Below are 26908 nucleotides of genomic sequence, written 5' to 3'. Positions count from 1 at the left end.
GACCTCCTGTCCATCACACCGCCGATAGCTGGAAATACACACATAGAATGTTTCTATTCATTCTGCACACTGATAAAAAATCGGATTCCTCTTACTCTTCGATCCATGTTTGGCCAGACTTTGTCCCTTCTCCCCATGTGCCAATCAGTGACTGCACCTGGACAGTTGGGAACATTAATAGGACGGTGGTGGGTGGAGGCGGAGCTTTAGGGATCGGGAGGGCTGACGAAGGGCCCGGGAGAGGATGTTGAGTATCGGAGGGACTTGTGGCACTCGGTGATCCTTCTCCTACACAACATTTGTCATTGTATGAGATGTGACCTCGGACAGGTTCACTTTGTGTGGTCAGAAGTTTGAAGTGGGACACCAACTGTTTTTATAGAATCGAATCTGATTGGCCCATACCTCTGTATACAGCTGTAAGTTCTCTTAGTAATATGAAATGATGGTTTCCAGTCCTCCATGTTCTGACCTCTCTCTTGCAGAACGCTGACATGTGGAACCAAACTTCTAAACCTGTGGACATCCATCCTGCCCGGTGCGGGGCCGGTGACTGTGGGCAGGAGGACACTGCCGATGCAGAAGCTGGTCTTACAGGTGAGTGCGGTACAAGTGTACAGTATTCCCGGGGGAGGGGGTCTCTGATCTGCAGATCCCAGTATGGCCATACACTGGAAGGGTGAACGGTTATACCGGTGAGATCAGGAGGAGGTTGGAGTCATCCAGGTAAGACTGTCCTACATACAGACGTAGACCACGCTTTGGGTAAAATTTACAGCAGAACTAAATGTACCTTGTAAGAATCTGGGAGCATTCAGCTCATTATTGCTGTGTCTCTTCTGTGATAAGACACCTAGCTGTCTGCTCATAGTCCTCTATCAATTGTGCGCATGCGCAGTTCCCGAGACACGCTCGCTGTGTCAGAAAGACAAATTGACTCCTGTGTGTGCGCGGCATTAATGTCACCCCCACCAGCCAATCAAGAGGCTGCAAGTAAATGATGAAAGTGGTCAGTAGGGGATGTCGGTCACATCGCTGGAAGGTGGAGGGGAGTATTTTCAGGAGTTTAGTTCCACTTTAAACGTTAAATATTTTTTTTATTTTTTTTTTACATAACAAACATATCATACTTGCTTTCTCTGTGTAGTTGGTTTTGCACAGAGCAGCTTGGATCCTCCTCCTCTCGGGTCCCTCTTTGCTGCTCCTCGCCCCCCTCCCCCTCCTGGTGTGTGCCCCTCAGCCAGCAGCTTTCTGTGGGGGCACCTGAGTCACAGCTCTGTGTATCTATTCAGACACGGAGCCCCAACCCGGCCCCGCCCCCTCTCTCCCCTGATTGGCTGGCTGACTTTGATTGACAGTGGTGCCGAAGCTTTGTCTCAGCCAATCAGGAGGAGTGTCCCATATGGTTTAGACTCTCGTGGAGATCGCCGGAGAGAGAGGAGGCTCAGGTAAGTAATTAAGGGGGTACTGGGGTGGCTGCTATACACAGGTTTTTTGTTTTTTTTTATCTTAATGCATTAAGATTAAAAACCTTCTGCCTTTACAACCACTTTAAATTAAAACTCGTCTTCTGTTACAATCCTCTTCTGGCCAGTTATGTTTATTTCAAGGACTTTAGTAATCTTCAATGCAGACTTCCTGCCACAGGGAGACTACTTCCTGCTTTCCTGGCTCCTCCTCCTCCACGATGCTGTGATTGGTGGCACCCCAGTGGTGGGCGGGGAAGGTAGGAAGTGGAATATATACACCTGTCCTGTATTCGGGTTTTTTGGCCTCTCTGTAAACCTTTCCACAATTTGTGAATGTGATATTGCTGCATGCGGCAGTGCAGGGTGATGACTCGGTGTCCTCCTCCAGGTGGATTTCCCCTCTCCGGCTTTCTATATTGTGTATAAAGCTCCGGAGGTGACCAGCAGCTGCACACCGCAGACCATCGATACACTGGACAAGGAGGCCAAGAACAGACTGCTGACTCTCCTCTCCAAAGAGGCCCTGTCTGGGTAAGTTCCCGGGGGATGGGTGACAAATGGAAGCTGCCTGCTCACAACACGGATATCTGCTGTATTGTGAAGGTGTGTGGGGCTTCCTCTCCCAATTCAGTGTCTGGGCAAAACATGTTCTATATCTTTGCATTACGTATAGCAAGGAGTGGAATTTTGGGTGGCAAGGAGAGAGATTACAAGTCGAGTGGTGAGGAGAGGGGTTACGGATAGAGGGGGGTTACAGGTCGAGTGATGAGGAGTGGGGTTACAGATTGGGCGATGAGATGTGTTACCGGTGGCATGGAAAAGAGTTGCGGGTCGAGTGATGAGAGGTTTTACAGGGGGCAAGGAAAAGGCTTACAGGTGGCGAGGAGATGTTTTACAGGTCAAGTGATGAGTAGAGGGGTTACAGGTTGAGTGATAAGAAGGGTTACGGGTGGCGAGGAGAGGGATTAATTACAGGTCAAGTGATGAGGAGATGTGTTGCAGGTCGAGTGATGAGTAGAGGGATCACAAATCGAGGGGTGAGATAGGTTACAGGTGGGGAGGAGAGGAGTTGCAGGTTGAGTGATGAAATGTGTTGCAGGTAGCAAGGAGAGGAGTTATGGGTCAAGGGATGAGGAGGGGGGTTGCAGGGGGCGAGGAGAAGGGTTACAGGTGGCGAGGAGATGTGTTACAGGTCAAGTGATGAGTAGAGGGGTTACAGATCGAGTGATGAGATGGGTTGCGGGTGGCGAGGAGAGGGATTACAGGTCAAGTGATGAAGAGATGTGTTGCGGGTTGATTGTTGAGTAGAGGGGTCACAGATCAAGTGATGAAAGGGGTTACAGGTGGTGTGGAGAGAAGTTGCGGGTTGAGTGATGAGAGGGGTTACAGGTGACGTGGAGAGGAGTTGCGGGTCGAGTGATGAGGAGAGGGGTTACAGGTGGCGTGGAGAGCGGTTACGGGTGGCGTGGAGAGGAGTTGTGGGTCGAGTGATGAGGAGAGGGGTTTGTGGGTGGTGTGGAGAGGAGAGGGGTTTGCGGGTGGCGTGGAGAGGAGAGGGGTTTGCGGGTGGAGTGATGAGGAGAGGGGTTTGCGGGTGGAGTGATGAGGAGAGGGGTTTGCGGGTGGAGTGATGAGGAGAGGGGTTTGCGGGTGGAGTGATGAGGAGAGGGGTTTGCGGGTGGCGTGGAGAGGGGTTTGCGGGTGGCGTGGAGAGGGGTTTGCGGGTGGCGTGGAGAGGGGTTTGCGGGTGGCGTGGAGAGGGGTTTGCGGGTGGCGTGGAGAGGAGAGGGGTTTGCGGGTGGCGTGGAGAGGAGAGGGGTTTGCGGGTGGAGTGATGAGGAGAGGGGTTTGCGGGTGGAGTGATGAGGAGAGGGGTTTGCGGGTGGAGTGATGAGGAGAGGGGTTTGCGGGTGGAGTGATGAGGAGAGGGGTTTGCGGGTGGAGTGATGAGGAGAGGGGTTTGCGGGTGGCGTGGAGAGGGGTTTGCGGGTGGCGTGGAGAGGAGAGGGGTTTGCGGGTGGAGTGATGAGGAGAGGGGTTTGCGGGTGGAGTGATGAGGAGAGGGGTTTGCGGGTGGAGGTGATGAGGAGAGGGGTTTGCGGGTGGAGTGATGAGGAGAGGGGTTTGCGGGTGGAGTGATGAGGAGAGGGGTTTGCGGGTGGAGTGATGAGGAGAGGGGTTTGCGGGTGGAGTGATGAGGAGAGGGGTTTGCGGGTGGAGTGATGAGGAGAGGGGTTTGCGGGTGGCGTGGAGAGGAGAGGGGTTTGCGGGTGGCGTGGAGAGGAGAGGGGTTTGCGGGTGGCGTGGAGAGGAGAGGGGTTTGCGGGTGGCGTGGAGAGGAGAGGGGTTTGCGGGTGGCGTGGAGAGGAGAGGGGTTTGCGGGTGGCGTGGAGAGGAGAGGGGTTTGCGGGTGGCGAGGAGAGGAGAGGGGTTTGCGGGTGGCGTGGAGAGGAGAGGGGTTTGCGGGTGGCGTGGAGAGGAGAGGGGTTTGCGGGTGGCGTGGAGAGGAGAGGGGTTTGCGGGTGGCGTGGAGAGGAGAGGGGTTTGCGGGTGGCGTGGAGAGGAGAGGGGTTTGCGGGTGGCGAGGAGAGGGGTTTGCGGGTGGTGTGGAGAGGAGAGGGGTTTGCGGGTGGTGTGGAGAGGAGAGGGGTTTGCGGGTGGTGTGGAGAGGAGAGGGGTTTGCGGGTGGTGTGGAGAGGGGTTTGCGGGTGGCGTGGAGAGGAGAGGGGTTTGCGGGTGGTGTGGAGAGGAGAGGGGTTTGCGGGTGGTGTGGAGAGGAGAGGGGTTTGCGGGTGGTGTGGAGAGGAGAGGGGTTTGCGGGTGGTGTGGAGAGGAGAGGGGTTTGCGGGTGGTGTGGAGAGGAGAGGGGTTTGCGGGTGGTGTGGAGAGGGGTTTGCGGGTGGTGTGGAGAGGGGTTTGCGGGTGGCGTGGAGAGGGGTTTGCGGGTGGCGTGGAGAGGAGAGGGGTTTGCGGGTGGCGTGGAGAGGAGAGGGGTTTGCGGGTGGCGAGGAGAGGAGAGGGGTTTGCGGGTGGCGTGGAGAGGAGAGGGTTTGCGGGTGGTGTGGAGAGGAGAGGGGTTTGCGGGTGGTGTGGAGAGGAGAGGGGTTTGCGGGTGGTGTGGAGAGGAGAGGGGTTTGCGGGTGGCGTGGAGAGGAGAGGGGTTTGCGGGTGGCGTGGAGAGGAGAGGGGTTTGCGGGTGGTGTGGAGAGGAGAGGGGTTTGCGGGTGGTGTGGAGAGGAGAGGGGTTTGCGGGTGGCGTGGAGAGGAGAGGCTATGCTGTATACATGCCGGATTCCCTGTGCTGCTCCTCCAGAGATGGACAGTGATTGGTCACCTTGGCTGATGATGTCATCCTATTGCAGGTTATCGAAGGAAGATAAAGTCTTTCTGTGGGAGAAACGGAACTACTGCTACCAGAACAGGAACAGCCTCCCCAAGATCCTGGCCAGCGCCCCCAAATGGGACGTGTCCTACCTGGGCGATATCTATTCCCTGCTGCGCTCCTGGCCGCCCCTCACCCCAGTCTGTGCACTGGAGCTGCTAGACTCCAGGTGAGCCGTATCTCCAACATCAGCTGCTGGGTAGTATGGCGCTTCCTTCTGCCCTGAATGGTTTGTGTGGGGGCAGGGTTCCCGGCACGGACCCCTCAGACTGAATACTTTGTTCTCATGCGGTTCTCTGGCACTCGCCTCTAACTGGACTGTTTGCTGGTTTTAGGTTCACAGATCAGGAGGTGCGCTCGGCAGCGGTAAGGTGGGTTCAGGACGCCATGAGTGACGATGAGTTGGTGGATCTGCTGCCGCAGTTTGTGCAGGTGAGGAAATGCACTGAATTCATAGATGAATGATATGGCAACCTGGATACTTGGGAAGTCTCCGCAGGAATTAAAACTTACCTGCTGGGTTAAATGATTCCTAGAAAGAAAAGCAGAACCATCTGAAAGAAAAACCTAAATTTGTTTTGTGCTTTTGATTTTTTCTTTGCCTGTGAGCTGCACCCCTGAATGAAGCCCAATTTGTGGGCGTTCTTATGAGGGTGACCAAGCACAGCCCATTTCCACCACCCCACCTCCTGCTGTCATTTCTCCCATTCTCTCTTCTCTATGGCCCCCTACTTCCTGCTGCCAATCTCACTCTACTCCCACCATCTGCTGTCATTCTCCCCCCGCCCCTCTATTCACTCCCCTCACACCCCCCCCAACCCCAAGCCCCCCCCCCCTCCCCTCCCTGAAGTCATGTCCGGTCCCCTACTTACCTCTGCTGATCTCGCTCTACTCCCACCTTTCACTTTCATTCTCTCCCAGCCCCTCTATTCACTCTTCCTCACAGACCCCCCCCCCCCCCTCCCCGAAGTCATGTCCGGTCCCCTACTTACCTCTGCTGATCTTGCTCTACTCCCACCTTTCACTTTCATTCTCTCCCAGCCCCTCTATCCCCCCTCCCCAAAGTCATGTCCGGTCACCTACTTACCTCTGCTGTTCTCGCTCTACTCCCACCATCATTCTCTCCCAGCCCATTCACTCCTCTCAAGCCCACCCCCCCCCCCCCCCCCCGCAGTCATGTCCGGTCCCCTACTTACCTCTGCTGATCTCACTCTACTCCCACCTTCCACTGTCATTCTCTTCCAGCCCCTCTATTCACTCCTCTCACCCCCCCAAAGTCATGTCCGGTTCGCTACTTCCCTCTGCCAATCTTGTTCTACTCCCACCTTCCACTGTCATTCTCTCCCAGCCCATTCACTCCTCTCACCCACCCCCCCACAGTCATGTCCGGTCCCCTACTCCCCCCCACAGTCATGTCCGGTCCCCTACTCCCCCCCACAGTCATGTCCGGTCCCCTACTCCCACCCACAGTCATGTCCGGTCCCCTACTCCCCCCCCCCCCCCCCCACAGTCATGTCCGGTCCCCTACTCCCCCCCACAGTCATGTCCGGTCCCCTACTCCCACCCACAGTCATGTCCGGTCCCCTACTCCCCCCCCCCCCCCCCCCCCACAGTCATGTCCGGTCCCCTACTCCCCCCCACAGTCATGTCCGGTCCCCTACTCCCCCCCACAGTCATGTCCGGTCCCCTACTCCCCCCCACAGTCATGTCCGGTCCCCTACTCCCCCCCACAGTCATGTCCGGTCCCCTACTCACCCCCACAGTCATGTCCGGTCCCCTACTTACCTCTGCTGATCTCGCTCTACTTCCACCTTCCACTGTCATTCTCTTCTCTGTTCACTCCTCTCACCTCCCCCTGTCATTTGTGTATGTTAAAGTATTTTCTGTATGTGGTTCACTAGTAACACATATACAGGACAGTCCCACTGACACCCCCCCCCCCCCCTCCTGCATGTCTAGTGATGGCGCCCGTCTCAAGGGCACACCAGCAGCCAGATACGAGCGCCGTCACTCAGAACTTGTTAGAATTTTGTCTCTTGCAGCAAGGTTGAATAGCGGGGGGGCGGGGGGGCACACTGTTGGCACCTACTCATCAGACACAGCACAGATCAGAACGGGTCCAAGAGCAGTGTGTCTACTTTGTCCCCTGGAGGAATGGAAGAATCTGGAAATATTAGGCCCCTTTCACGCTGGGATGCACGAGTTCCCGTGCGATTCCTCACATTCGTTTTTATCTGATTGGCTGCCACATGCATGGAACCACAAAACTACTGCAAGTGTTACTTTTCAGATCGCACAACACCAAGCGGCGTAGCGCTGCGGTACCATGCACTTTGGTGGCTGCGTTTGCAAGATGCATTTGGGATGTCATTTGTTAATGGCGTGTGTTGTGCGTCTCGCAGGGGCGTTCGTGTGCTGTGCGGGAAACGTGCACGGAATGCGCCATTGCTGGTGTGAAGGGCCCTTATAGCGGGGCTCTGTGTACCCCGGTTCTACAATTACCCCTTTGTTCTTTCTTTCTGTCTGTAGGCCTTAAAACATGAGATTTACCTGGATAATGCACTGGTGCACTTCCTTCTGTCGCGCTCTCTGGGGAATATCCGGGTCGCACACTATTTATTCTGGTAAGTCTCCTTTCTCTGGTCACCAATGCTGAACCAAGTCTCCTTTATTTTATTTTTAGATTAGAGAAATTCAGACCCGTTTTTATCTCTCGGCTCAGAGAATTTTCCATCCTTAGCCGGCTAAAAATAAACCTCGTGACTGAATTCTGCAGACGGGTTCGAGAGCAACAGAAGTGCCTCTTGGGGGTCTGGGGGGGGGGGCTGGTGGAAATATTAACCCTTCAGATGTCTGTTCATGGAATACTAGAGATTTTCAGGGCACTACTTGGGGGGGGGGGAATATGGACTTGTGTGGGTTGGAAACTGAGCAATGTTGGCACATGCCCGGTCTTGAAAGACTCTGTGAGTAGGCCAGTTGGGCCAATTATCGGGAGCTACCTCAGATATTCAGGTCGCTGTGTGCCTTTAAGGTTCCCGTTTCCTGCCGGTTTCCACAGTGGGAGGGGTTAATTCGGGGGACTGAGCTCTGATGTCACCCAGCAGTTCCTGCTGCCCACCTACAGTCACCTTAGTTACCTCTGGCTTTGGGGTGAGTGTTGAGGAGCGCCCGCTACAAAAGTTCATGACGCTTATGAAGGTCAAGTCCAAATTTTTAGTCATCCAGAGAAGCCAACACGTTTCGGGGGAAATGCATCCCACTTCCTCAGGGCTGTCAGATGAGATGACTTGCATGTCCTTACCACTTACCCCAAAGCTGGATATCTACTGTACAGCTTCCCTTGAGGGCATCAGAGAGGTGGCAAGCCAATCCCAGAACAAGGTCCAGTGTACTTTGCTCATTCACTGTCTGTCCGACACTTTGAAGAAGAACTGACTCTGGGTTAAACCATTATTATTGTTGTTGTTTTTTTTTTTGTTTTTTTTCATTCGGGATATATTTAGAGGCAACAGATTGCGCAGCTCAAACCAATATCTCACTAAGGCTCCGTGCACGCTAGCTTTAAGGGGTTGTAAAGGTAAATGTTTTTTCACCTTAATGCATTCTATGCATTAAGGTCAAAAAACATCTGACAGTGTTGGCGCCCCCCCCCCCGTTTTACTTACCTCACCCCTCTAAAATCCCATGCTCGCCCCCGTAGTCCTTTCCACCGTTCAGCCTGGCCGCTGATTGGCTGGAGTGGATGGATGGAAAGCAGCGCAGCCATTGGCTCGCGCTGCTGTCAATCACGTCCACTGACGCGGAGCGCCGGGGGGCGGGGCCGTGTGATACAACGAGCGGCTATAGCAACCGGCTGTATCACGGGAGCGCGCCCGCAGATGCTTCTTACTATGCGAGGGAGCTCACAATAAGCATGAGAAGTACTTGCGGAGGGAAGCCGAGACAGCCGCCGAGGGACCCCAGAAGAGGAGGATCGGGGCCACTCTGTGCAAAACGAGCCGCACAGTGGAGGTAAGTATAACATGTTTGTTATTTTAAAAAAAATCACTTTACAATCCCTTTTAGGCTGCATTCACACCTGAGCGTAGCGTTTTCAAGCAGAAAATTTACCGAGATTTTGCTGCGTTTTTACCGCAATTTCGCTGCGTTTTTTACAGCGTTTTGTCGCGATTTTGTGCAGGGCAAAAGGTCACCAATGTAAAAAGAAGAAAAACGCCCAAATATGCTCGATTCGAGTGACAAAAAAGGGTCCGGAACTTGTTTGAGCTTCAGGCGTTCGGCTTCAGGCGACACGGAGTTGAGATGTGAACCATCTCCATTGAGAATAATAGATTTTTTTTCCCCTGCAGCGTTTTGTAGCTTCAGGCTTCAAGCTATAAAACGCTCAGGTGTGAATGCAGCCTTAAAAAAAAAAAAAAAGAATACAACGTTGCTCCCAGAGGCATTTAACGTTTTTTTTTCATGCCTTCTATGTGTCTAGAGGCATTTTTTAGCTGGGGATTTAGGAGCAGAAAAACAGTTTTGTGATTTTCTAGCAGAAAATAACACTGAATGCTTCTACAGGCTCCTAAACTGGGCTAGGAGCTGCTAAGCGTCGGTGCTCAGCGTTTTGTTTTTCTCCTCTCCAGTAAAAAACGTGGTTGTTAATGAGCGGGAGTCCGCCAACATCCTTAACAACAAGCGGATAGCGGGTTAAAGAGCGGGCAGCCGCCGTGTCCTTAACCGATTACTCAGCTGTCAGCGGGATTCCCCCCTCACAGCTGAATGTAAACAAAAAATGCCGACATTGAAGAAAAAAAAACTGTGTGGGGCCCCCCCAAAATCAATACCAGACCCTTATCTGAGCATGTGGCTAGGAAAGGGAAGGATGAGCGAGTGTGCAACCCACCCCCCCCTTCCTGAACCATACCGGGCCATGTGCCCTCAGCATGGAGGGGGTGCATTGGGGTACCTCCCCACAAAACACATTGTCCCTGTGTTGCTAAAGGGCAAGAGCCTCTTCCCCACAACCCTGGCCCAGTGTTTGTGTTGGGCTGACTTATTCAAATCTGGAAGCCCCCTTTAACCAGATCCTAACACCCCCCCCCCCCCCCATGTGAATGAGTAAGGGGTACATAGTACCCCTACTCATTCGCCAAAAACAAAACAAAAAAATAGAGTTGTGTAAATAAAGGCAGGAGACAATTTTTGACAAGTCCTTTAGTAGGAAAAAAGTCAAAAAATCTGTCCCCCAGTGTAGATCAATCGTCAATCACATGAATGCTGACCCGCATAAAAAAGAGGTCCGCACCCGACACCGGCTCCCACTGACTGACCGCTCCTCTTCATAACTGCTGCTAAATAAACTAAGGGGCAAGGGCTCCTGGTGACCCCTGCCCCCTTGTGATGTCATCCACTGGACATTCCTTTCTCTCTGCTTTCATCCATAAATTGGATGGAAGTCCATACAGCCATCACCACAAGTGAAACAAGTGTCTGAAGTCCAGTATTCAGTTGTAATTAAGGCATGCTGGAGGGGTTTAGCCACAGAATGTTTGCACCAGGATGATCTGAGCTGTGGACAGGCTGCCAAAAATAAGACTGGCTGAGTAGAGGCAGACATTACGGTAGAGGTAAAGGACTTTTCTTCTTCATGTTAAAGTTGACTTTCTGATTCATAGTAATCTATGATGACTGGTGGGGTAGTAATAATAGATCAAGAAGCAGCAGGAGAGATGAAGGAAGAACAGATCCACAGAATAAAGAAGAAGCAGGGAGGTTCTTGCATTACGGGTCCTCAGGTAAGGCTTTCACTCCAGCAAGGAGAACTGTGATCAGCACAGTGTATTGATATCACCAAAACTTGCTTAGACTAGTACACAGAGGCAGCAGTGTCTTTAGAGGAACTTGCACTGCAGATATCTAGCTATGGGGAGACACAAGAGAAGTGCCTAGGCGCAGGAAGTGCCTAGGCGCAGGAAGTGCCTAGGCGCAGGAAGTGCCTAGGCGCAGGAAGTGCCTAGGCGCAGGAAGTGCCTTGCTATTTTTCAGGAGGAATTCAAGGTCATTGTAATGTGTTTTCCTGGTAATGCTTTTGCACAGTTACTATCTTTTAGATGTTCCGTATCAGGCAGCAGACCTTTCTAAGGTCAGGTCCATGTGAAGGTCCATATTTCGGTCCAGTCATTAGCTGTCTTTGTGATTTAGGCTTTTAAAGGACTCTCTGAACGATCCGCACTTTGGGAGCCGCTATGAGCAGATTCTGGGCGCTCTTCTCTCCATCGTTGGGAAAGGACTGCGGCAGGAACTGGAGAAACAGACCAGACTCACCCAGCTTATGGGCGTGGTGGCGGAGAAGGTCCGGCAAGCCAACGGTTCTGCGAGACAAGTAAGATTCTTGTGTCTGAATCCATAGATATGATCTGTAGGCTGCGTCCTTGTGAGGACCTTCCGCTGGTCGTTGCAGCACAGAGAATCTGGGAAGCTTCCCGTTTTTGTGTCCTGCCTACCATCCCCCCCACCAGGAGCATTTCCCCATCCTGGGAATGCGGATCAATTTGCAGAGGTTTTGCATCCGGAGAATGCCGATGGAATGTGGCCCCCCAGTATGGCCTGGGTCTGACCCATCGAATGTTGTGTCATTACTGAAACAAAATTAAATTCTCATCGGTGTCTAAATGAATAACGAATTCACAGTAGCACATGAAAAATGATATATGGACAGTGTAAAGTTATATTAAAGCGAAACTTCAGTCATTTTCTTTCATCCTTCCATCTATTAAATCGTCTGCCCTTGTTGTTGTTTTAACTTTAGACATACCTCCCAACTGTCCCGGATTTGGAGGGACTGTCCCTGATGTGGAGCAATGTCCCTCTGTCCCTCATTCCTCCTCATTTGTCCCTCATTTTGGTCTGCTCTCTATAAATGTATATAAAATGCACTTTTTACCAGAAAGTGTTTCCCAGAGCTAAACCTTTTTATCTGATTTCTAAATTGCTGCATTTGTAAATTCCAAAAGGCAATATAAAGGAATAGTCGTGGTATAAGAAGCACTTGTGTGTTTATCCCATCTTGTTTTTTGTACAATTCTCCTTTAAAGGGGCGTGGCAAGGGGTGTGGCCTGTGCCTGCATACTTTTGCTGATAGGTGTCCCTCATTCCCATCTCAAAAAGTTGGGAGGTGTGCTTTAGATCAGGGGTCTCCAAACTGTGGCCCGAGGGCCAGATTTTGCCCTTTGCTAGCCTTTATCCTGCCCTTGGGGCACTATTCCTCCCACTGACACCAGCAATGGGGCACTATGTCTTCCACTGATACAATGATTGGGATACCTTTCCTCCTACTAATACCAATAATGGGGCACTACTCCTCCTACTGCCCACCAACCCCGAGGCCATGTTTAATCTCACTGATGCTGGACTCGGGACATTTTCTACCCCTGCTGGCCACAATCCGGCCATCCTAAAGTCTGAAGGACAGTAGACTGGCCCTTTGTTTGAAAAGTTTGGAGACCCCCTGCTTTAGATAGTAAAACATTTTTTTTTCTGCCAATAAATCCCTTATACAGCCCACTTCCTGTTTCTTGTCTGGTCATTGGCCGAGGCTTATGACATCATACACAGCTCTCTCTCGTGAGAGTTTGCTAGGAAGGGAGGAGGGAGGAGTCATAAGAGGGCCAATGAGAGCTGCAGAGCTGGAGATGTGGCTCTGTGTGACTGTGTAAATCCAGGAAGTGAACAGGCAGCAGCTTCAGTTGCCCACAGTTAAAATGGCTGCAGCCAGACTCAGCGGAGGGAGATTTCTGCAGCATATTTGGCAAGTACAGAATCCCAGTATATATATAAAATAATATGCAAAGTGGTTGGAGGGAAGCTTCAGAATGGCAAAGATGTTTTTATTACAAATTATGTGAGCAGACTGCAGTCCCTCTTGAAGTATCCGCACGTTTTTCATTATTGGCGTATTGTGTCGCGTGATTTAGCGCTGTGAAATCTTTATTAATATCGCTCCCTCCGCTCACTTTTTCGCCTGTTTTGCACTTTGCTTATCTTTTTTAATGTGTGTGGAAATGTTTAGGTGGGTTTGTGTTGATCCTCGTGCCCCATAAGGAGCGGACATGTCGTCTGGGGTATATGTCACTGATGGGGGGGGGGGTATTTATTCCTGCAGGTCGTCCTCCAGGAGGGGATGGAACGGGTGCAGCTTCTCTTCAGGAAGAATAAGATCCGTTTACCGCTCAGCCCGAGTCTGGAGGCCAAAGAGCTGAATGTGAAGGTCAGTCCTGCAGATAAAGCGCTCTGTCACATCCTCTGTATATGACCCTGGGGGGGTGGGGGAGGGGGGGGCGGACATGTCCCAGTCTAGAACATTCCGTGTCCCTGGGTGATTCTTTATTATAAACTTCTTCTCAGATGTACTAAATGTATCATAAACTATCATTGTGGGGACATTCTGTATATAGAAGGGTACAGAAATCCCCCATCTCTCCGTCCAGCTAATCCGCCCCTAACAATTCATTCGGACGGGTTCAATGACTGAGGCCATCTAGTGGCAGAAAATAAACACTGTGGAGGAAATCTCTGGATTGATCTTCAAATGTATACAACCTAATTGTGATATGATCTGAGGTCGTTTCCACTAACTAGCCGGACTGAGGAATGATGGTGTTGTGTCCTTGTATTGCGCAGACCACGTCTACCTCGTTTTCTTTCTCATTGAGGGACACAAAGTCAGAAACGGTTATACTGCCACCTTCAGGAGGCTGCGACATCTCCCCCATATAACCATTACTGATCTCCTGCGTCCCTCAATAGATAAGGAAATCTTATTTTTGTTACTTATGAATTAATCTCTGGGGTTGGGGGGGGGGGGGGGGGCGGCATTTCTTTTGCCATGCTCTGTTGCATTGACTCCTCCTACAGACCTCTATGATGGTACATGGTGCTCCCCTTTTCTCCCCGCAGGCGTGCTCCTTCTTCAACTCCAATGCAGTTCCCCTGAAAGTGACCATGGTGAGCGCCGACCCACTGGGGGAGGAAATCAACTCCATGTTTAAGGTGCGTAGTCTGATGGTAGAATTCTCGGTGGTCATAGATGAGAGATTTCCTGCAGCCGAGTCCCGTCTTTGTCTTGTAGGTGGGAGAAGATCTGCGGCAGGACATGCTGGCTCTGCAGATGATAAAGATTATGGACAAGCTGTGGTTACAGGACGGTCTGGACATGCGGATGGTCCTCTTTAAATGTCTTTCCACGGGCAAAGACAGAGGTAGGTGTTCCTTGAATGGCGGGTGACCTTCTGTGAGGACTTAAACAGGAAATAGAGGGAAGCGTTCCTTAAAGTGGAGCTCTGTACTAAACTGCATTTTAGAGCAACATGATAGCCAGACACCCAGTGAGGGACCCAAACGTATGTATGAGGAACGCATTTCAGATACGAGTAACAGGAAGTTCAGCTCACATCCATGCCCCGGGTGTCACCAGGAAGTTCAGCTCACATCCATGCCCCGGGTGTCACCAGAGAGTTCAGCTCACATCCATGCCCCGGGTGTCACCAGAGAGTTCAGCTCACATCCATGCCCTGGGTGTCACCAGAGAGTTCAGCTCACATCCATGCCCCGGGTGTCACCAGGAAGTTCAGCTCACATCCATGCCCCAGGTGTCACCAGAGAGTTCAGCTCACATCCATGCCCCGGGTGTCACCAGGAAGTTCAGCTCACATCCATGCCCCGGGTGTCACCAGGAAGTTCAGCTCACATCCATGCCCCAGGTGTCACCAGAGAGTTCAGCTCACATCCATGCCCCGGGTGTCACCAGAGAATTCAGCTCACATCCATGCCCCAGGTGTCACCAGAGAGTTCAGCTCACATCCATGCCCCGGGTGTCACCAGGAAGTTCAGCTCACATCCATGCCCCGGGTGTCACCAGGAAGTTCAGCTCACATCCATGCCCCGGGTGTCACCAGAGAGTTCAGCTCACATCCATGCCCCAGGTGTCACCAGAGAGTTCACCTCACATCCATGCCCCGGGTATCACCAGAGAGTTCAGCTCACATCCATGCCCCGGGTGTCACCAGCAAGTTCAGCTCACATCCATGCCCCGGGTGTCACCAGAGAATTCAGCTCACATCCATGCCCCGGGTGTCACCAGAGAATTCAGCTCACATTCATGCCCCGGGTGTCACCAGGAAGTTCAGCTCACATCCATGCCCCGGGTGTCACCAGAGAATTCAGCTCACAGCCATGCCCCGGGTGTCACCAGGAAGTTCAGCTCACATCCATGCCCCGGGTGTCACCAGAGAGTTCAGCTCACATCCATGCCCTGGGTGTCACCAGAGAGTTCAGCTCACATCCGTGCCCCGGGTGTCACCAGGAAGTTCAGCTCACATCCATGCCCCGGGTGTCACCAGAGAATTCAGCTCACATCCATGCCCCGGGTGTCACCAGGAAGTTCAGCTCACATCCATGCCCCGGGTGTCACCAGGAAGTTCAGCTCACATCCATGCCCCGGGTGTCACCAGGAAGTTCAGCTCACATCCATGCCCCAGGTGTCACCAGAGAGTTCAGCTCACATCCATGCCCCAGGTGTCACCAGAGAGTTCAGCTCACATCCATGCCCCGGGTGTCACCAGAGAATTCAGCTCACATCCATGCCCCGGGTGTCACCAGAGAATTCAGCTCACATTCATGCCCCGGGTGTCACCAGGAAGTTCAGCTCACATCCATGCCCCGGGTGTCACCAGAGAATTCAGCTCACAGCCATGCCCCGGGTGTCACCAGGAAGTTCAGCTCACATCCATGCCCCGGGTGTCACCAGAGAATTCAGCTCACATCCATGCCCCGGGTGTCACCAGAGAATTCAGCTCACATCCATGCCCCGGGTGTCACCAGGAAGTTCAGCTCACATCCATGCCCCGGGTGTCACCAGAGAGTTCAGCTCACATCCATGCCCCGGGTATCACCAGAGAGTTCAGCTCACATCCATGCCCCGGGTGTCACCAGAGAATTCAGCTCACATCCATGCCCCGGGTGTCACCAGAGAATTCAGCTCACATCCATGCCCCGGGTGTCACCAGAGAATTCAGCTCACATCCATGCCCCGGGGGTCACCAGAGAATTCAGCTCACATCCATGCCCCGGGTGTCACCAGGAAGTTCAGCTCACATCCATGCCCCGGGTGTCACCAGAGAATTCAGCTCACAGCCATGCCCCGGGTGTCACCAGGAAGTTCAGCTCACATCCATGCCCCGGGTGTCACCAGAGAATTCAGCTCACAGCCATGCCCCGGGTGTCACCAGAGAATTCAGCTCACATCCATGCCCCGGGTGTCACCAGAGAATTCAGCTCACATCCATGCCCCGGGTGTCACCAGGAAGTTCAGCTCACATCCATGCCCCGGGTGTCACCAGGAAGTTCAGCTCAAATCCATGCCCCGGGTGTCACCAGAGAATTCAGCTCACATCCATGCCCCGGGTGTCACCAGAGAATTCAGCTCACATCCATGCCCCGGGTGTCACCAGAGAATTCAGCTCACATCCATGCCCCGGGTGTCACCAGAGAATTCAGCTCACATCCATGCCCCGGGTGTCACCAGAGAATTCAGCTCACATCCATGCCCCGGGTGTCACCAGAGAATTCAGCTCACATCCATGCCCCGGGTGTCACCAGAGAATTCAGCTCACATCCATGCCCCGGGTATCACCAGAGAGTTCAGCTCACATCCATGCCCCGGGTGTCACCAGGAAGTTCAGCTCACATCCATGCCCCGGGTGTCACCAGAGAATTCAGCTCACATCCATGCCCCGGGTGTCACCAGAGAATTCAGCTCACATCCATGCCCCGGGTGTCACCAGAGAATTCAGCTCACATCCATGCCCCGGGTGTCACCAGGAAGTTCAGCTCACATCCATGCCCCGGGTGTCACCAGAGAGTTCAGCTCACATCCATGCCCCGGGTGTCACCAGAGAATTCAGCTCACATCCATGCCCCGGGTGTCACCAGAGAATTCAGATCACATCCATGCCCCGGGTATCACCAGAGAGTTCAGCTCACATCCATGCCCCGGGTGTCACCAGAGAATTCAGCTCACATCCATGCCCCGGGTGTCACCAGAGAATTCAGCTCACATCCATGCCCCGGGTGTCACCAGGAAGTTCAGCTCACATCCATGCCCCGGGTGTCACCAGGAAGTTCAGCTCACATCCATGCCCCGGGTGTCACCAGAGAATTCAGCTCACATCCATGCCCCGGGTGTCACCAGAGAATTCAGCTCACATCCATGCCCCGGGTATCACCAGAGAGTTCAGCTCACATCCATGCCCCGGGTGTCACCAGAGAATTCAGCTCACATCCATGCCCCGGGTGTCACCAGAGAATTCAGCTCACATCCATGCCCCGGGTGTCACCAGGAAGTTCAGCTCACATCCATGCCCCGGGTGTCACCAGAGAATTCAGCTCACATCCATGCCCCGGGTGTCACCAGAGAATTCAGCTCACATCCATGCCCCGGGTGTCACCAGAGAATTCAGCTCACATTCATGCCCCGGGTGTCACCAGGAAGTTCAGCTCACATCCATGCCCCGGGTGTCACCAGAGAATTCAGCTCACATCCATGCGGGTATCACCAGAGAGTTCAGCTCACATCCATGCCCCGGGTGTCACCAGAGAATTCAGCTCACATCCATGCCCCGGGTGTCACCAGGAAGTTCAGCTCACATCCATGCCCCGGGTATCACCAGAGAGTTCAGCTCACATCCATGCCCCGGGTGTCACCAGAGAATTCAGCTCACATCCATGCCCCGGGTGTCACCAGAGAATTCAGCTCACAGCCATGCCCCGGGTGTCACCAGAGAATTCAGCTCACATCCATGCCCCGGGTATCACCAGAGAATTCAGCTCACATCCATGCCCCGGGTGTCACCAGGAAGTTCAGCTCACATCCATGCCCAGGGTGTCACCAGGAAGTTCAGCTCACATCCATGCCCCGGGTGTCACCAGAGAATTCAGCTCACAGCCATGCCCCGGGTGTCACCAGAGAATTCAGCTCACAGCCATGCCCCGGGTGTCACCAGAGAATTCAGCTCACATCCATGCCCCGGGTGTCACCAGGAAGTTCAGCTCACATCCATGCCCCGGGTGTCACCAGAGAATTCAGCTCACATCCATGCCCCGGGTGTCACCAGAGAATTCAGCTCACAGCCATGCCCCGGGTGTCACCAGAGAATTCAGCTCACAGCCATGCCCCGGGTGTCACCAGAGAATTCAGCTCACATCCATGCCCCGGGTGTCACCAGGAAGTTCAGCTCACATCCATGCCCAGGGTGTCACCAGGAAGTTCAGCTCACATCCATGCCCCGGGTGTCACCAGAGAATTCAGCTCACATCCATGCCCCGGGTGTCACCAGAGAATTCAGCTCACATCCATGCCCCGGGTGTCACCAGAGAGTTCAGCTCACATCCATGCCCTGGGTGTCACCAGAGAGTTCAGCTCACATCCATGCCCCGGGTGTCACCAGGAAGTTCAGCTCACATCCATGCCCCGGGTGTCACCAGAGAATTCAGCTCACATCCATGCCCCGGGTGTCACCAGAGAATTCAGCTCACATCCATGCCCCGGGTGTCACCAGGAAGTTCAGCTCACATCCATGCCCAGGGTGTCACCAGGAAGTTCAGCTCACATCCATGCCCCGGGTGTCACCAGAGAATTCAGCTCACATCCATGCCTCGGGTGTCACCAGGAAGTTCAGCTCACATCCATGCCCCGGGTGTCACCAGAGAATTCAGCTCACATCCATGCCCCGGGTGTCACCAGAGAATTCAGCTCACATCCATGCCCCGGGTGTCACCAGAGAATTCAGCTCACATCCATGCCCCGGGTGTCACCAGAGAATTCAGCTCACATCCATTCCCGGGGGTCACCAGAGAATTCAGCTCACATCCATGCCCCGGGTGTCACCAGAGAATTCAGCTCACATCCATGCCCCGGGTGTCACCAGAGAGTTCAGCTCACATCCATGCCCCGGGTGTCACCAGAGAATTCAGCTCACATCCATTCCCGGGTGTCACCAGAGAATTCAGCTCACAGCCATGCCCCGGGTGTCACCAGGAAGTTCAGCTCACATCCATGCCCCGGGTGTCACCAGAGAATTCAGCTCACATCCATGCCCCGGGTGTCACCAGAGAATTCAGCTCACATCCATGCCTCGGGTGTCACCAGGAAGTTCAGCTCACATCCATGCCCCGGGTGTCACCAGAGAATTCAGCTCACATCCATGCCCCGGGTGTCACCAGAGAGTTCAGCTCACATCCATGCCCCGGGTGTCACCAGAGAATTCAGCTCACATCCATGCCCCGGGTGTCACCAGAGAGTTCAGCTCACATCCATGCCCCGGGTGTCACCAGAGAATTCAGCTCACATCCATGCCCCGGGTGTCACCAGGAAGTTCAGCTCACATCCATGCCCCGGGTGTCACCAGGAAGTTTAGCTCACATCCATGCCCCGGGTGTCACCAGGAAGTTTAGCTCACATCCATGCCCCGGGTGTCACCAGAGAATTCAGCTCACATCCATGCCCCGGGTGTCACCAGAGAATTCAGCTCACATCCATGCCCCGGGTGTCACCAGAGAATTCAGCTCACATCCATGCCCCGGGTGTCACCAGAGAATTCAGCTCACATCCATGCCCCGGGTGTCACCAGAGAATTCAGCTCACATCCATGCCCCGGGTGTCACCAGGAAGTTCAGCTCACATCCATGCCCAGGGTGTCACCAGGAAGTTCAGCTCACATCCATGCCCAGGGTGTCACCAGGAAGTTCAGCTCACATCCATGCCCAGGGTGTCACCAGGAAGTTCAGCTCACATCCATGCCCAGGGTGTCACCAGGAAGTTCAGCTCACATCCATGCCCCGGGTGTCACCAGAGAATTCAGCTCACATCCATGCCCCGGGTGTCACCAGAGAGTTCAGCTCACATCCATGCCCCGGGTGTCACCAGAGAATTCAGCTCACATCCATGCCCCGGGTGTCACCAGGAAGTTCAGCTCACATCCATACCCCGGGTGTCACCAGAGAATTCAGCTCACATCCATGCCCCGGGGGTCACCAGAGAATTCAGCTCACATCCATGCCCCGGGTGTCACCAGGAAGTTCAGCTCACATCCATGCCCCGGGTGTCACCAGAGAATTCAGCTCACATCCATGCCCCGGGTGTCACCAGAGAATTCAGCTCACATCCATGCCCCGGGTGTCACCAGAGAATTCAGCTCACATCCATGCCCCGGGTGTCACCAGAGAATTCAGCTCACATCCATGCCCCGGGGGTCACCAGAGAATTCAGCTCACATCCATGCCCCGGGGGTCACCAGAGAATTCAGCTCACATCCATGCCCCGGGTGTCACCAGAGAATTCAGCTCACATCCATGCCCCGGGTGTCACCAGAGAATTCAGCTCACATCCATGCCTCGGGTGTCACCAGGAAGTTCAGCTCACATCCATGCCCCGGGTGTCACCAGGAAGTTCAGCTCACATCCATGCCCCGGGTGTCTCCAGGAAAGGAATGAAGAGGGAACCTCTCCAGTGGTTTGTACACATAACCTGCATTGGAGCGCTGGCCTGTTCTGCGGGAGGGTTGATGGTGTCACGGTGGGCTGTGCGCCCGTCTAATCTACATGGCTGTATAAATGTGAGAACACGATGGTTACATAGGTTGAAAAAAGATACAAGCCCATCTAAATATAGTATTATACATCTCCCAATAGGAACTCTGACAGCAAGAAAACCTGACAGATGAGCCAAAATAAGTTATTTGGACGGAGTTCCACTTTAATGAGCAGGTCACATTATAGAAGAATTCTAGGCATTGCCAGAGCTGATGATCTCCCCTTCTATATCTGTAATAAGAGACATGGTGGTACAAACAGTCAATAGAAATCATTATCTGTAGTGTAAGGAACATCCTGCCGTCCCCATTACCCAGAATTCCTTGAACTTGGTATTGGGTATTGGTACCTTGGGGGTGGTATTGGAGGTGTTCTCGTTGTGTGAAGTGTGTCTTATGGTATAAGAGGGGGCGCTTTAAGGGGTTGGTGGTGTGACTGAGCGCCTCACACTTGGTTGCAGGTCTGGTGGAGCTGGTGCTGTCCTCCGATACCCTGAGGAAAATCCAGGTTGAATATGGATTGACGGGTTCCTTCAAAGACAAACCGCTGGCAGAGTGGCTGCGAAAGTATAACCCGTCCGAGGAGGAATATGAGAAGGTGATGTGGAAATGCTGGGCGAAGGCCACCAAGTAATATAACAGATATATGTGAGATGTAATCTGCAAATTGATGGTACGTAGACACTGGAGTGTGGGTGAGATGGGGGTCTTCACATTGGGGGTACATAGACACTGGAGTGTGGGGGAGATGAGGGTCCTCACATTGGGGGTACATAGACACTGGAGTGTGGGTGAGATGTGGGTCCTCACATTGGGGGTACATAGACACTGGAGTGTGTGGGAGATGGGGGTCCTCACATTGGGGGTACATAGACACTGGAGTGTGGGGGAGATGGGGGGTCCTCACATTGGGGGTACATAGACACTGGAGTGTGGGGGAGATGGGGGTCGATCCTCACATTGGGGGTACATACACTCTGGAGTGTGAGGCAGATGGGGATCCTCACATTGGGGGGTACATAGACACTGGAGTGTGGGGGAGATGGGGGGTTCTCACATTGGGGGGTAGATGGACACTAGAGTGTGGGGGAGATGGGGGTCCTCACATTGGGGGGTACATAGACACTGGAGTGTGGGGGAGATGGGGGTCCTCACATTGGGGGTGCATAGACACTGGAGTGTGGGTGAGATGAGGGTCCTCACATTGGGGGATCTCCAGGGTTGGGTGATGGAGATGGGGGTCCTCGCATTGGGGGATCTCCAGGGTTGGGTGATGGAGATGGGGGTCCTCACATTGGGGGGTACATAGACACTGGAGTGTGGGGGAGATGGGGGTCCTCACATTGGGGGTTACATAGACACTGGCATGTGGGGGAGATGGGGGTCCTCGCATTGGGGGATCTCTGGGGTTGGGTGATGGAGATCTGCCCATTGAATGGCTGCCACCTCTTTCTGACCGGCCGTTTTTCTGTATTTTTAGGCATCGGAGAACTTCATCTACTCCTGTGCCGGGTGCTGTGTGGCCACCTATGTGCTGGGAATCTGCGATCGGCACAACGATAACATCATGCTGCGGAGCACGGGTCACATGTTTCACATCGACTTCGGGAAGTTCCTCGGGCACGCCCAGATGTTCGGAAGCTTCAAGAGGTAAGTCAGAGATGAGATATTATTTATTACATATAGTGACAGCTTTATGTGAACAAGTCATAGTTCAGTCCCATTATGACGGGATATTTGGAGTGATTCTGATTTTTATCACCCGTCCCTGTCTGGTGGTGGGGGAGGGGGGGGCACTGCTTTATTAGGTGATTACTGTCAAATGACAATGATCACTACTAGAGGTCTGTGTTTTATATCCCGGGGTTGGTGACCTCCTAGTCTGCCTGGTTCAGGGGATCCTATGGAGGGAACAGCCAGTATTGTGGTTTGCTGGTCTTCCCGGCCATAGAGGATGTACTGTATGTGGAGCTCCAGTGAGCAGGAAGATGTTCTGCAGCAGCGCCATGAATTACATTGACTAATACAGGAGGATAAAGATCTTACACTGAACTCCGGGCAGAAATTGTAAAGCATCTGTTATGAATGGTATTACTCGCCATCAACAAATATGGTCGTCCTTCTTATTCCAGAGCTGCAATCTCTGAGGAACGGGCATAATAAAGGCCCGGCGTCCCCTATTCCCTCTGTGTGAGTCCAGGGGACACTGTGCTCTCCCCCTCCCCCGTGTCACCAGCTTTGTAACATCCTCACAGGAGTTCCCTTTTAGCAGCGGAGACATTATGACATCACTGCTGGCTGTAGTGGGAGGAGTCAGGTGTCTGATTCCCGGTCTGTCCCTCCCACTAAGCTGTGGCTGGCTGAGCTTTGTGCCACGGCATTCAAGAACCTGAAACCCCGCCCACATTCACGCCTATTGATGGCTATGGCTACCATTCCCCACTGCATGATGGGAATTGTAGTTGTCCCATTTACACTGCATAGTGAGAGGAGGAGACCCCGAGATCCTCCAACACCTCGCCCTGTAACCTCGGCATAATGCAGGGATGACGTCACCAACCGTTACACGGTATTTACTAAGAAACGGTTTTAATGAATACGATATACATGTTTCCAGAGCATTGATGGGTCAGAACTAGTGACCTGCCTTGAGTTCCACCATAAATGTCATGTGACAGTCATTTTCAAATCTCATTGGACTGGAACCAGCTGTCAGCTCTTGGAAATCAGATTCTCTTCCCGGAGGGTTGGCCTTGTAAGTGAAGCTGTGAATTGGTTGTGTGTGTACTGTACATACAATGCAGAAGGTTTGGGGGGGGGGGGGGGGGGGTGGTGTTCTCATACTGATAATCTCACATGGAGCTGTTGTATGAAGGTGGGGGGGGGGGTGAATGTCGCAGGGAATGTACACGGTGATAGACGGAGATACGGCACAATCATGGGAAATTTCTCTGTGTGATGTGAAGAATGCGCTGGAATTCCCCATAAATTCTGGGCTTCCAGCAACATTTCCTTCTGTACAGAGATTGCTGGAGGTGCTGCCAACGCTATATATATATATATATATATATATTCTCTCTTTTCATGTGACAACACTGGAGAAATGACACTTGTCTACAATGTAAAGTAGTGAGTGTACAGCTTGTATAACAGTGTAAATTTCCTGTCCCCTCAAAATAACTCAACACACAGCCATTAATGTCTAAACCGCTGGCAACAAAAGTCAGTACACCCCTAAGGGAAAATGTCCAAATTGGGCCGAATTAGCCATTTTCTCTTCCCCCCGGTGTCATGTGACACTTTAGTGTTACAAGGTCTCAGGTATAAATGGGGAGCAGGTGTGTTAAATTTGGTGTTATCGCTCTCACTCTCTCATACTGGTCACTGGAAGTACAACATGGCACCTCATGGCAAACAACTCTCTGAGGATCTGAAGATAAGAATTGTTGCTCTACATAAAGATGGCCTAGGCCAGTGATGGTGAACCTCGGCACCCCAGATGTTTTGGAACTACATTTCCCATGATGCTCAACTACACTACAGAGTGCATGAGAATCATGGGAAATGTAGTTCCAACACATCTGGGGTGCCAAGGTTCGCCATCACTGGCCTAGGCTATAAGAAGATTGCCAAGACCCTGAAACTGATCTGCAGCACGGTGACCAAGACCATACAGCGGTATAACAGGACAGGTTCCTCTCAGAACAGGCCTCGCCATGGTCCACCAAAGAAGTTGAGGTCACGTGATCAGCGTCATCTCCAGAGGTTGTCTTTGGGAAATAGACGTATGAGTGCTGCCAGCATTGCTGCAGAGGTTGTAGGGGTGGGGGGTCAGCCTGTCAGTGCTCAGACCATACGCCGCACACTGCATCAAATTGGTCTGCATGGCTGTCGTCCCAGAAGGAAGCCTCTTCTAAAGATGATGCACAAGAAAGACCACAAACAGTTTGCTGAAGACAAGCAGACTAAGGAGATGGATTACTGGAACCATGTCCTGTGGTCTGATGAGACCAAGATAAAGGTATTTGGTGTCAGATGGTGACAAGCGTGTGTGGGGGCAACCAGGTGAGGAGGACAAAGACAAGTGTGTCTTGTCTACAGTCAGGCATGGTGGTGGGGGTGTCATGGTCTGGGGCTGCATGAGTGCTGCCGGCACTGGGGGGCTACAGATCATTGAGGGGACCATGAATGCCAACATGTACTGTGACATACTGAAGCAGAGCATGATCCCCTCCCTTCAGAGACTGGACCGCAGGGCAGTATTCCAACATGATAACCACCCCAAACACACCTCCAACACCACCACTGCCTTGCTAAAGAAGCTGAGGGTAAAGGTGATGGACTGGCCAAGCATGTCTCCAGACCTAAACCCTATTGATCATCTGTGGGGGATCCTCAGAGGGAAGGTGGAGGAGGGGAAGGTCTCCAACATCCACCAGCTCTGTGATGTCATCATGGGGGAGGGGAAGAGGACTCCAGTGGTGACCTGTGAAGCTCTGCTGACCTCCATGCCCAAGAGGGTGAAGGCAGTGCTGGAAAATAATGGCGGGCACACAAAATATTGACACTTTGGGCCCAAGTTGGAGATTTTCACTTAGGGGTGTACTGACTTTTGTTGCCAGCGGTTTAGACATTAATGGCTGTGTGTTGAGTTATTTTGAGGGGACAGGAAATTTACACTGTTATACAAGCTGTACACTCACTACTTTACATTGTAGACAAGTGTCATTTCTTCAGTGTTGTCACATGAGAAGAGAGAAGAAATGTCACTGAGGGGCGTACTTACTTTTGTCAGATACTGTGTGTGTGTGTGTATATATATATATAATCAATATACACACACACACTTCTATAATCTGATCATGAAGCCCTTTTCTGATGTCCTGATATTGGTGTTCTGTTTGTCTTGTTGTGTGTAGGGATCGCGCTCCCTTCGTCCTGACCTCAGACATGGCGTACGTCATTAACGGAGGAGAGAAACCCACCCGCCGCTTCCAGCTCTTCGTAGATCTTTGCTGCCAGGCCTACAACCTTCTCCGGAAACACACCAACCTCTTCCTGAACCTGCTGTCTCTGGTGAGGATCACTTCTTAGAAATCTTCGGGGCCCGGTCACGCCACATGCAGGAGGGTGCCCTCCACTCCACTCCACTCCACTCCACTCCACTCCCCTCCACTCCCCTCCACTCCCCTCCCCTCCACTCCCCTCCACTCCCCTCCACTCCCCTCCCCTCCACTCCCCTCCACTCCACTCCCCTCCACTCCCCTCCACTCCCCTCCCCTCCACTCCACTCCCCTCCCCTCCCCTCCCCTCCACTCCCCTCCACTCCCCTCCACTCCCCTCCACTCCACTCCCCTCCCCTCCACTCCACTCCACTCCATAGACGGCCCAAAGTTCAGGTTGTCTTATGCCCCGTACACACGAGCGGACTTTTCGACATCCAAACTCCGACGGACTGAGTCCGGCGGACTATCCGATCGTGTGTGGGCTGCAACGGACTTTAGCTTCGCTAAAGTCTGACGGACTTTAGAAATGAAGCATGCTTCAAATTTTCCCGACGGAACTCCGCCGGACCCGGTCCCCTTCGAAAAATCCGCTCGTGTGTGTGCTACTCCGACGGACTAAAACTGACGCTAGGGCAGCTATTGGCTACTGTCTATGAACTTCCTACGTCGAATCCAGTCGTACGTCATCACGTTCGACTCCGTCGGAGTTTGGTGTGATGGTGTGTGGTCAAGTCCGTTCGGTCGAAAAGTCCGCCAGAACTCCGTCGGAACTCCGGCGGAACTCCTTTGGAGGTCTGTCAGACTTAATCCCTCTCGTGTGTACGGGGCATTATAGGCAGATTTCACACTATTGCAGTGCAAGCTGCATTTTTCTGCCCAGCAAATCCACAGAATCTGCACATACCCGCCGTGTACATGCACAGAAATGCACAGAAATGCACCTAAAAGCCCAGAGAAGAGAGGGGTGACCTCTAAATGCTATCACAGGGAAAACGCACACAAATGCATGTCCCTGCACATGCAATAAACATGCAGATTCTGATGTGACTGGACCCTCAACCTTTTCCTGACCGCAGTCTGCAGATGTGTGTCCAGATCACCTGACCTTCATATCTATAGGACTTCCCAGGTCTTCTCCTGACCATAGTCCATAGACCTGTGAAGAACCTGCAGGACTTCACGGTACTGCACTGTGCAGGCGCGGCGGGTCCTGAAGCTGGAGGCCAGTGATACACTGGGGGGGGAGGTGCTGTGGTCTATTACTTGGGGTTCCAGGTCACATGATTCATACGGATCTGAAAGTGCTGGTTCCGGGGTCTCTTGTCTGTCGGTACAACTACAGAAAACAGTTTTCATCGGATGACCCAAATATGAAATGGTTGCTGGAAGAGGATTTGTAACAAAATGTCAGTAAAAAGA

The 26908-nt window shown here is 52.8% G+C and overlaps 1 protein-coding gene across 1 annotated transcript in view; it reads left to right on the top strand.

Annotated features, from left to right (window-relative positions):
* PIK3C2A (phosphatidylinositol-4-phosphate 3-kinase catalytic subunit type 2 alpha) overlaps positions 1-26908 on the top strand; it is a gene marked incomplete in the record, with an annotated part of 86267 nt that overhangs the window by 35394 nt on the left and 23965 nt on the right. The window contains 12 exon segments of the mRNA XM_077453690.1: positions 486-597; positions 1858-2000; positions 4832-5020; positions 5187-5283; positions 7381-7475; positions 11041-11221; positions 13001-13105; positions 13795-13887; positions 13967-14096; positions 20945-21081; positions 21964-22133; positions 25403-25559. Coding sequence (XP_077309816.1) covers positions 486-597; positions 1858-2000; positions 4832-5020; positions 5187-5283; positions 7381-7475; positions 11041-11221; positions 13001-13105; positions 13795-13887; positions 13967-14096; positions 20945-21081; positions 21964-22133; positions 25403-25559 — 1609 coding nt within the window.

The sequence above is a fragment of the Lithobates pipiens genome, unplaced genomic scaffold (assembly GCF_037356315.1).
Source record: "Lithobates pipiens isolate NorthernLeopardFrog02 unplaced genomic scaffold, aLitPip1_a1.2 Scaffold_24, whole genome shotgun sequence".
Taxonomy (NCBI): Eukaryota; Metazoa; Chordata; class Amphibia; order Anura; family Ranidae; genus Lithobates; species Lithobates pipiens.
The sequence above is the reverse complement of the archived record's forward strand: the minus strand, read 5'-3'. Positions and strand labels throughout refer to the sequence as shown.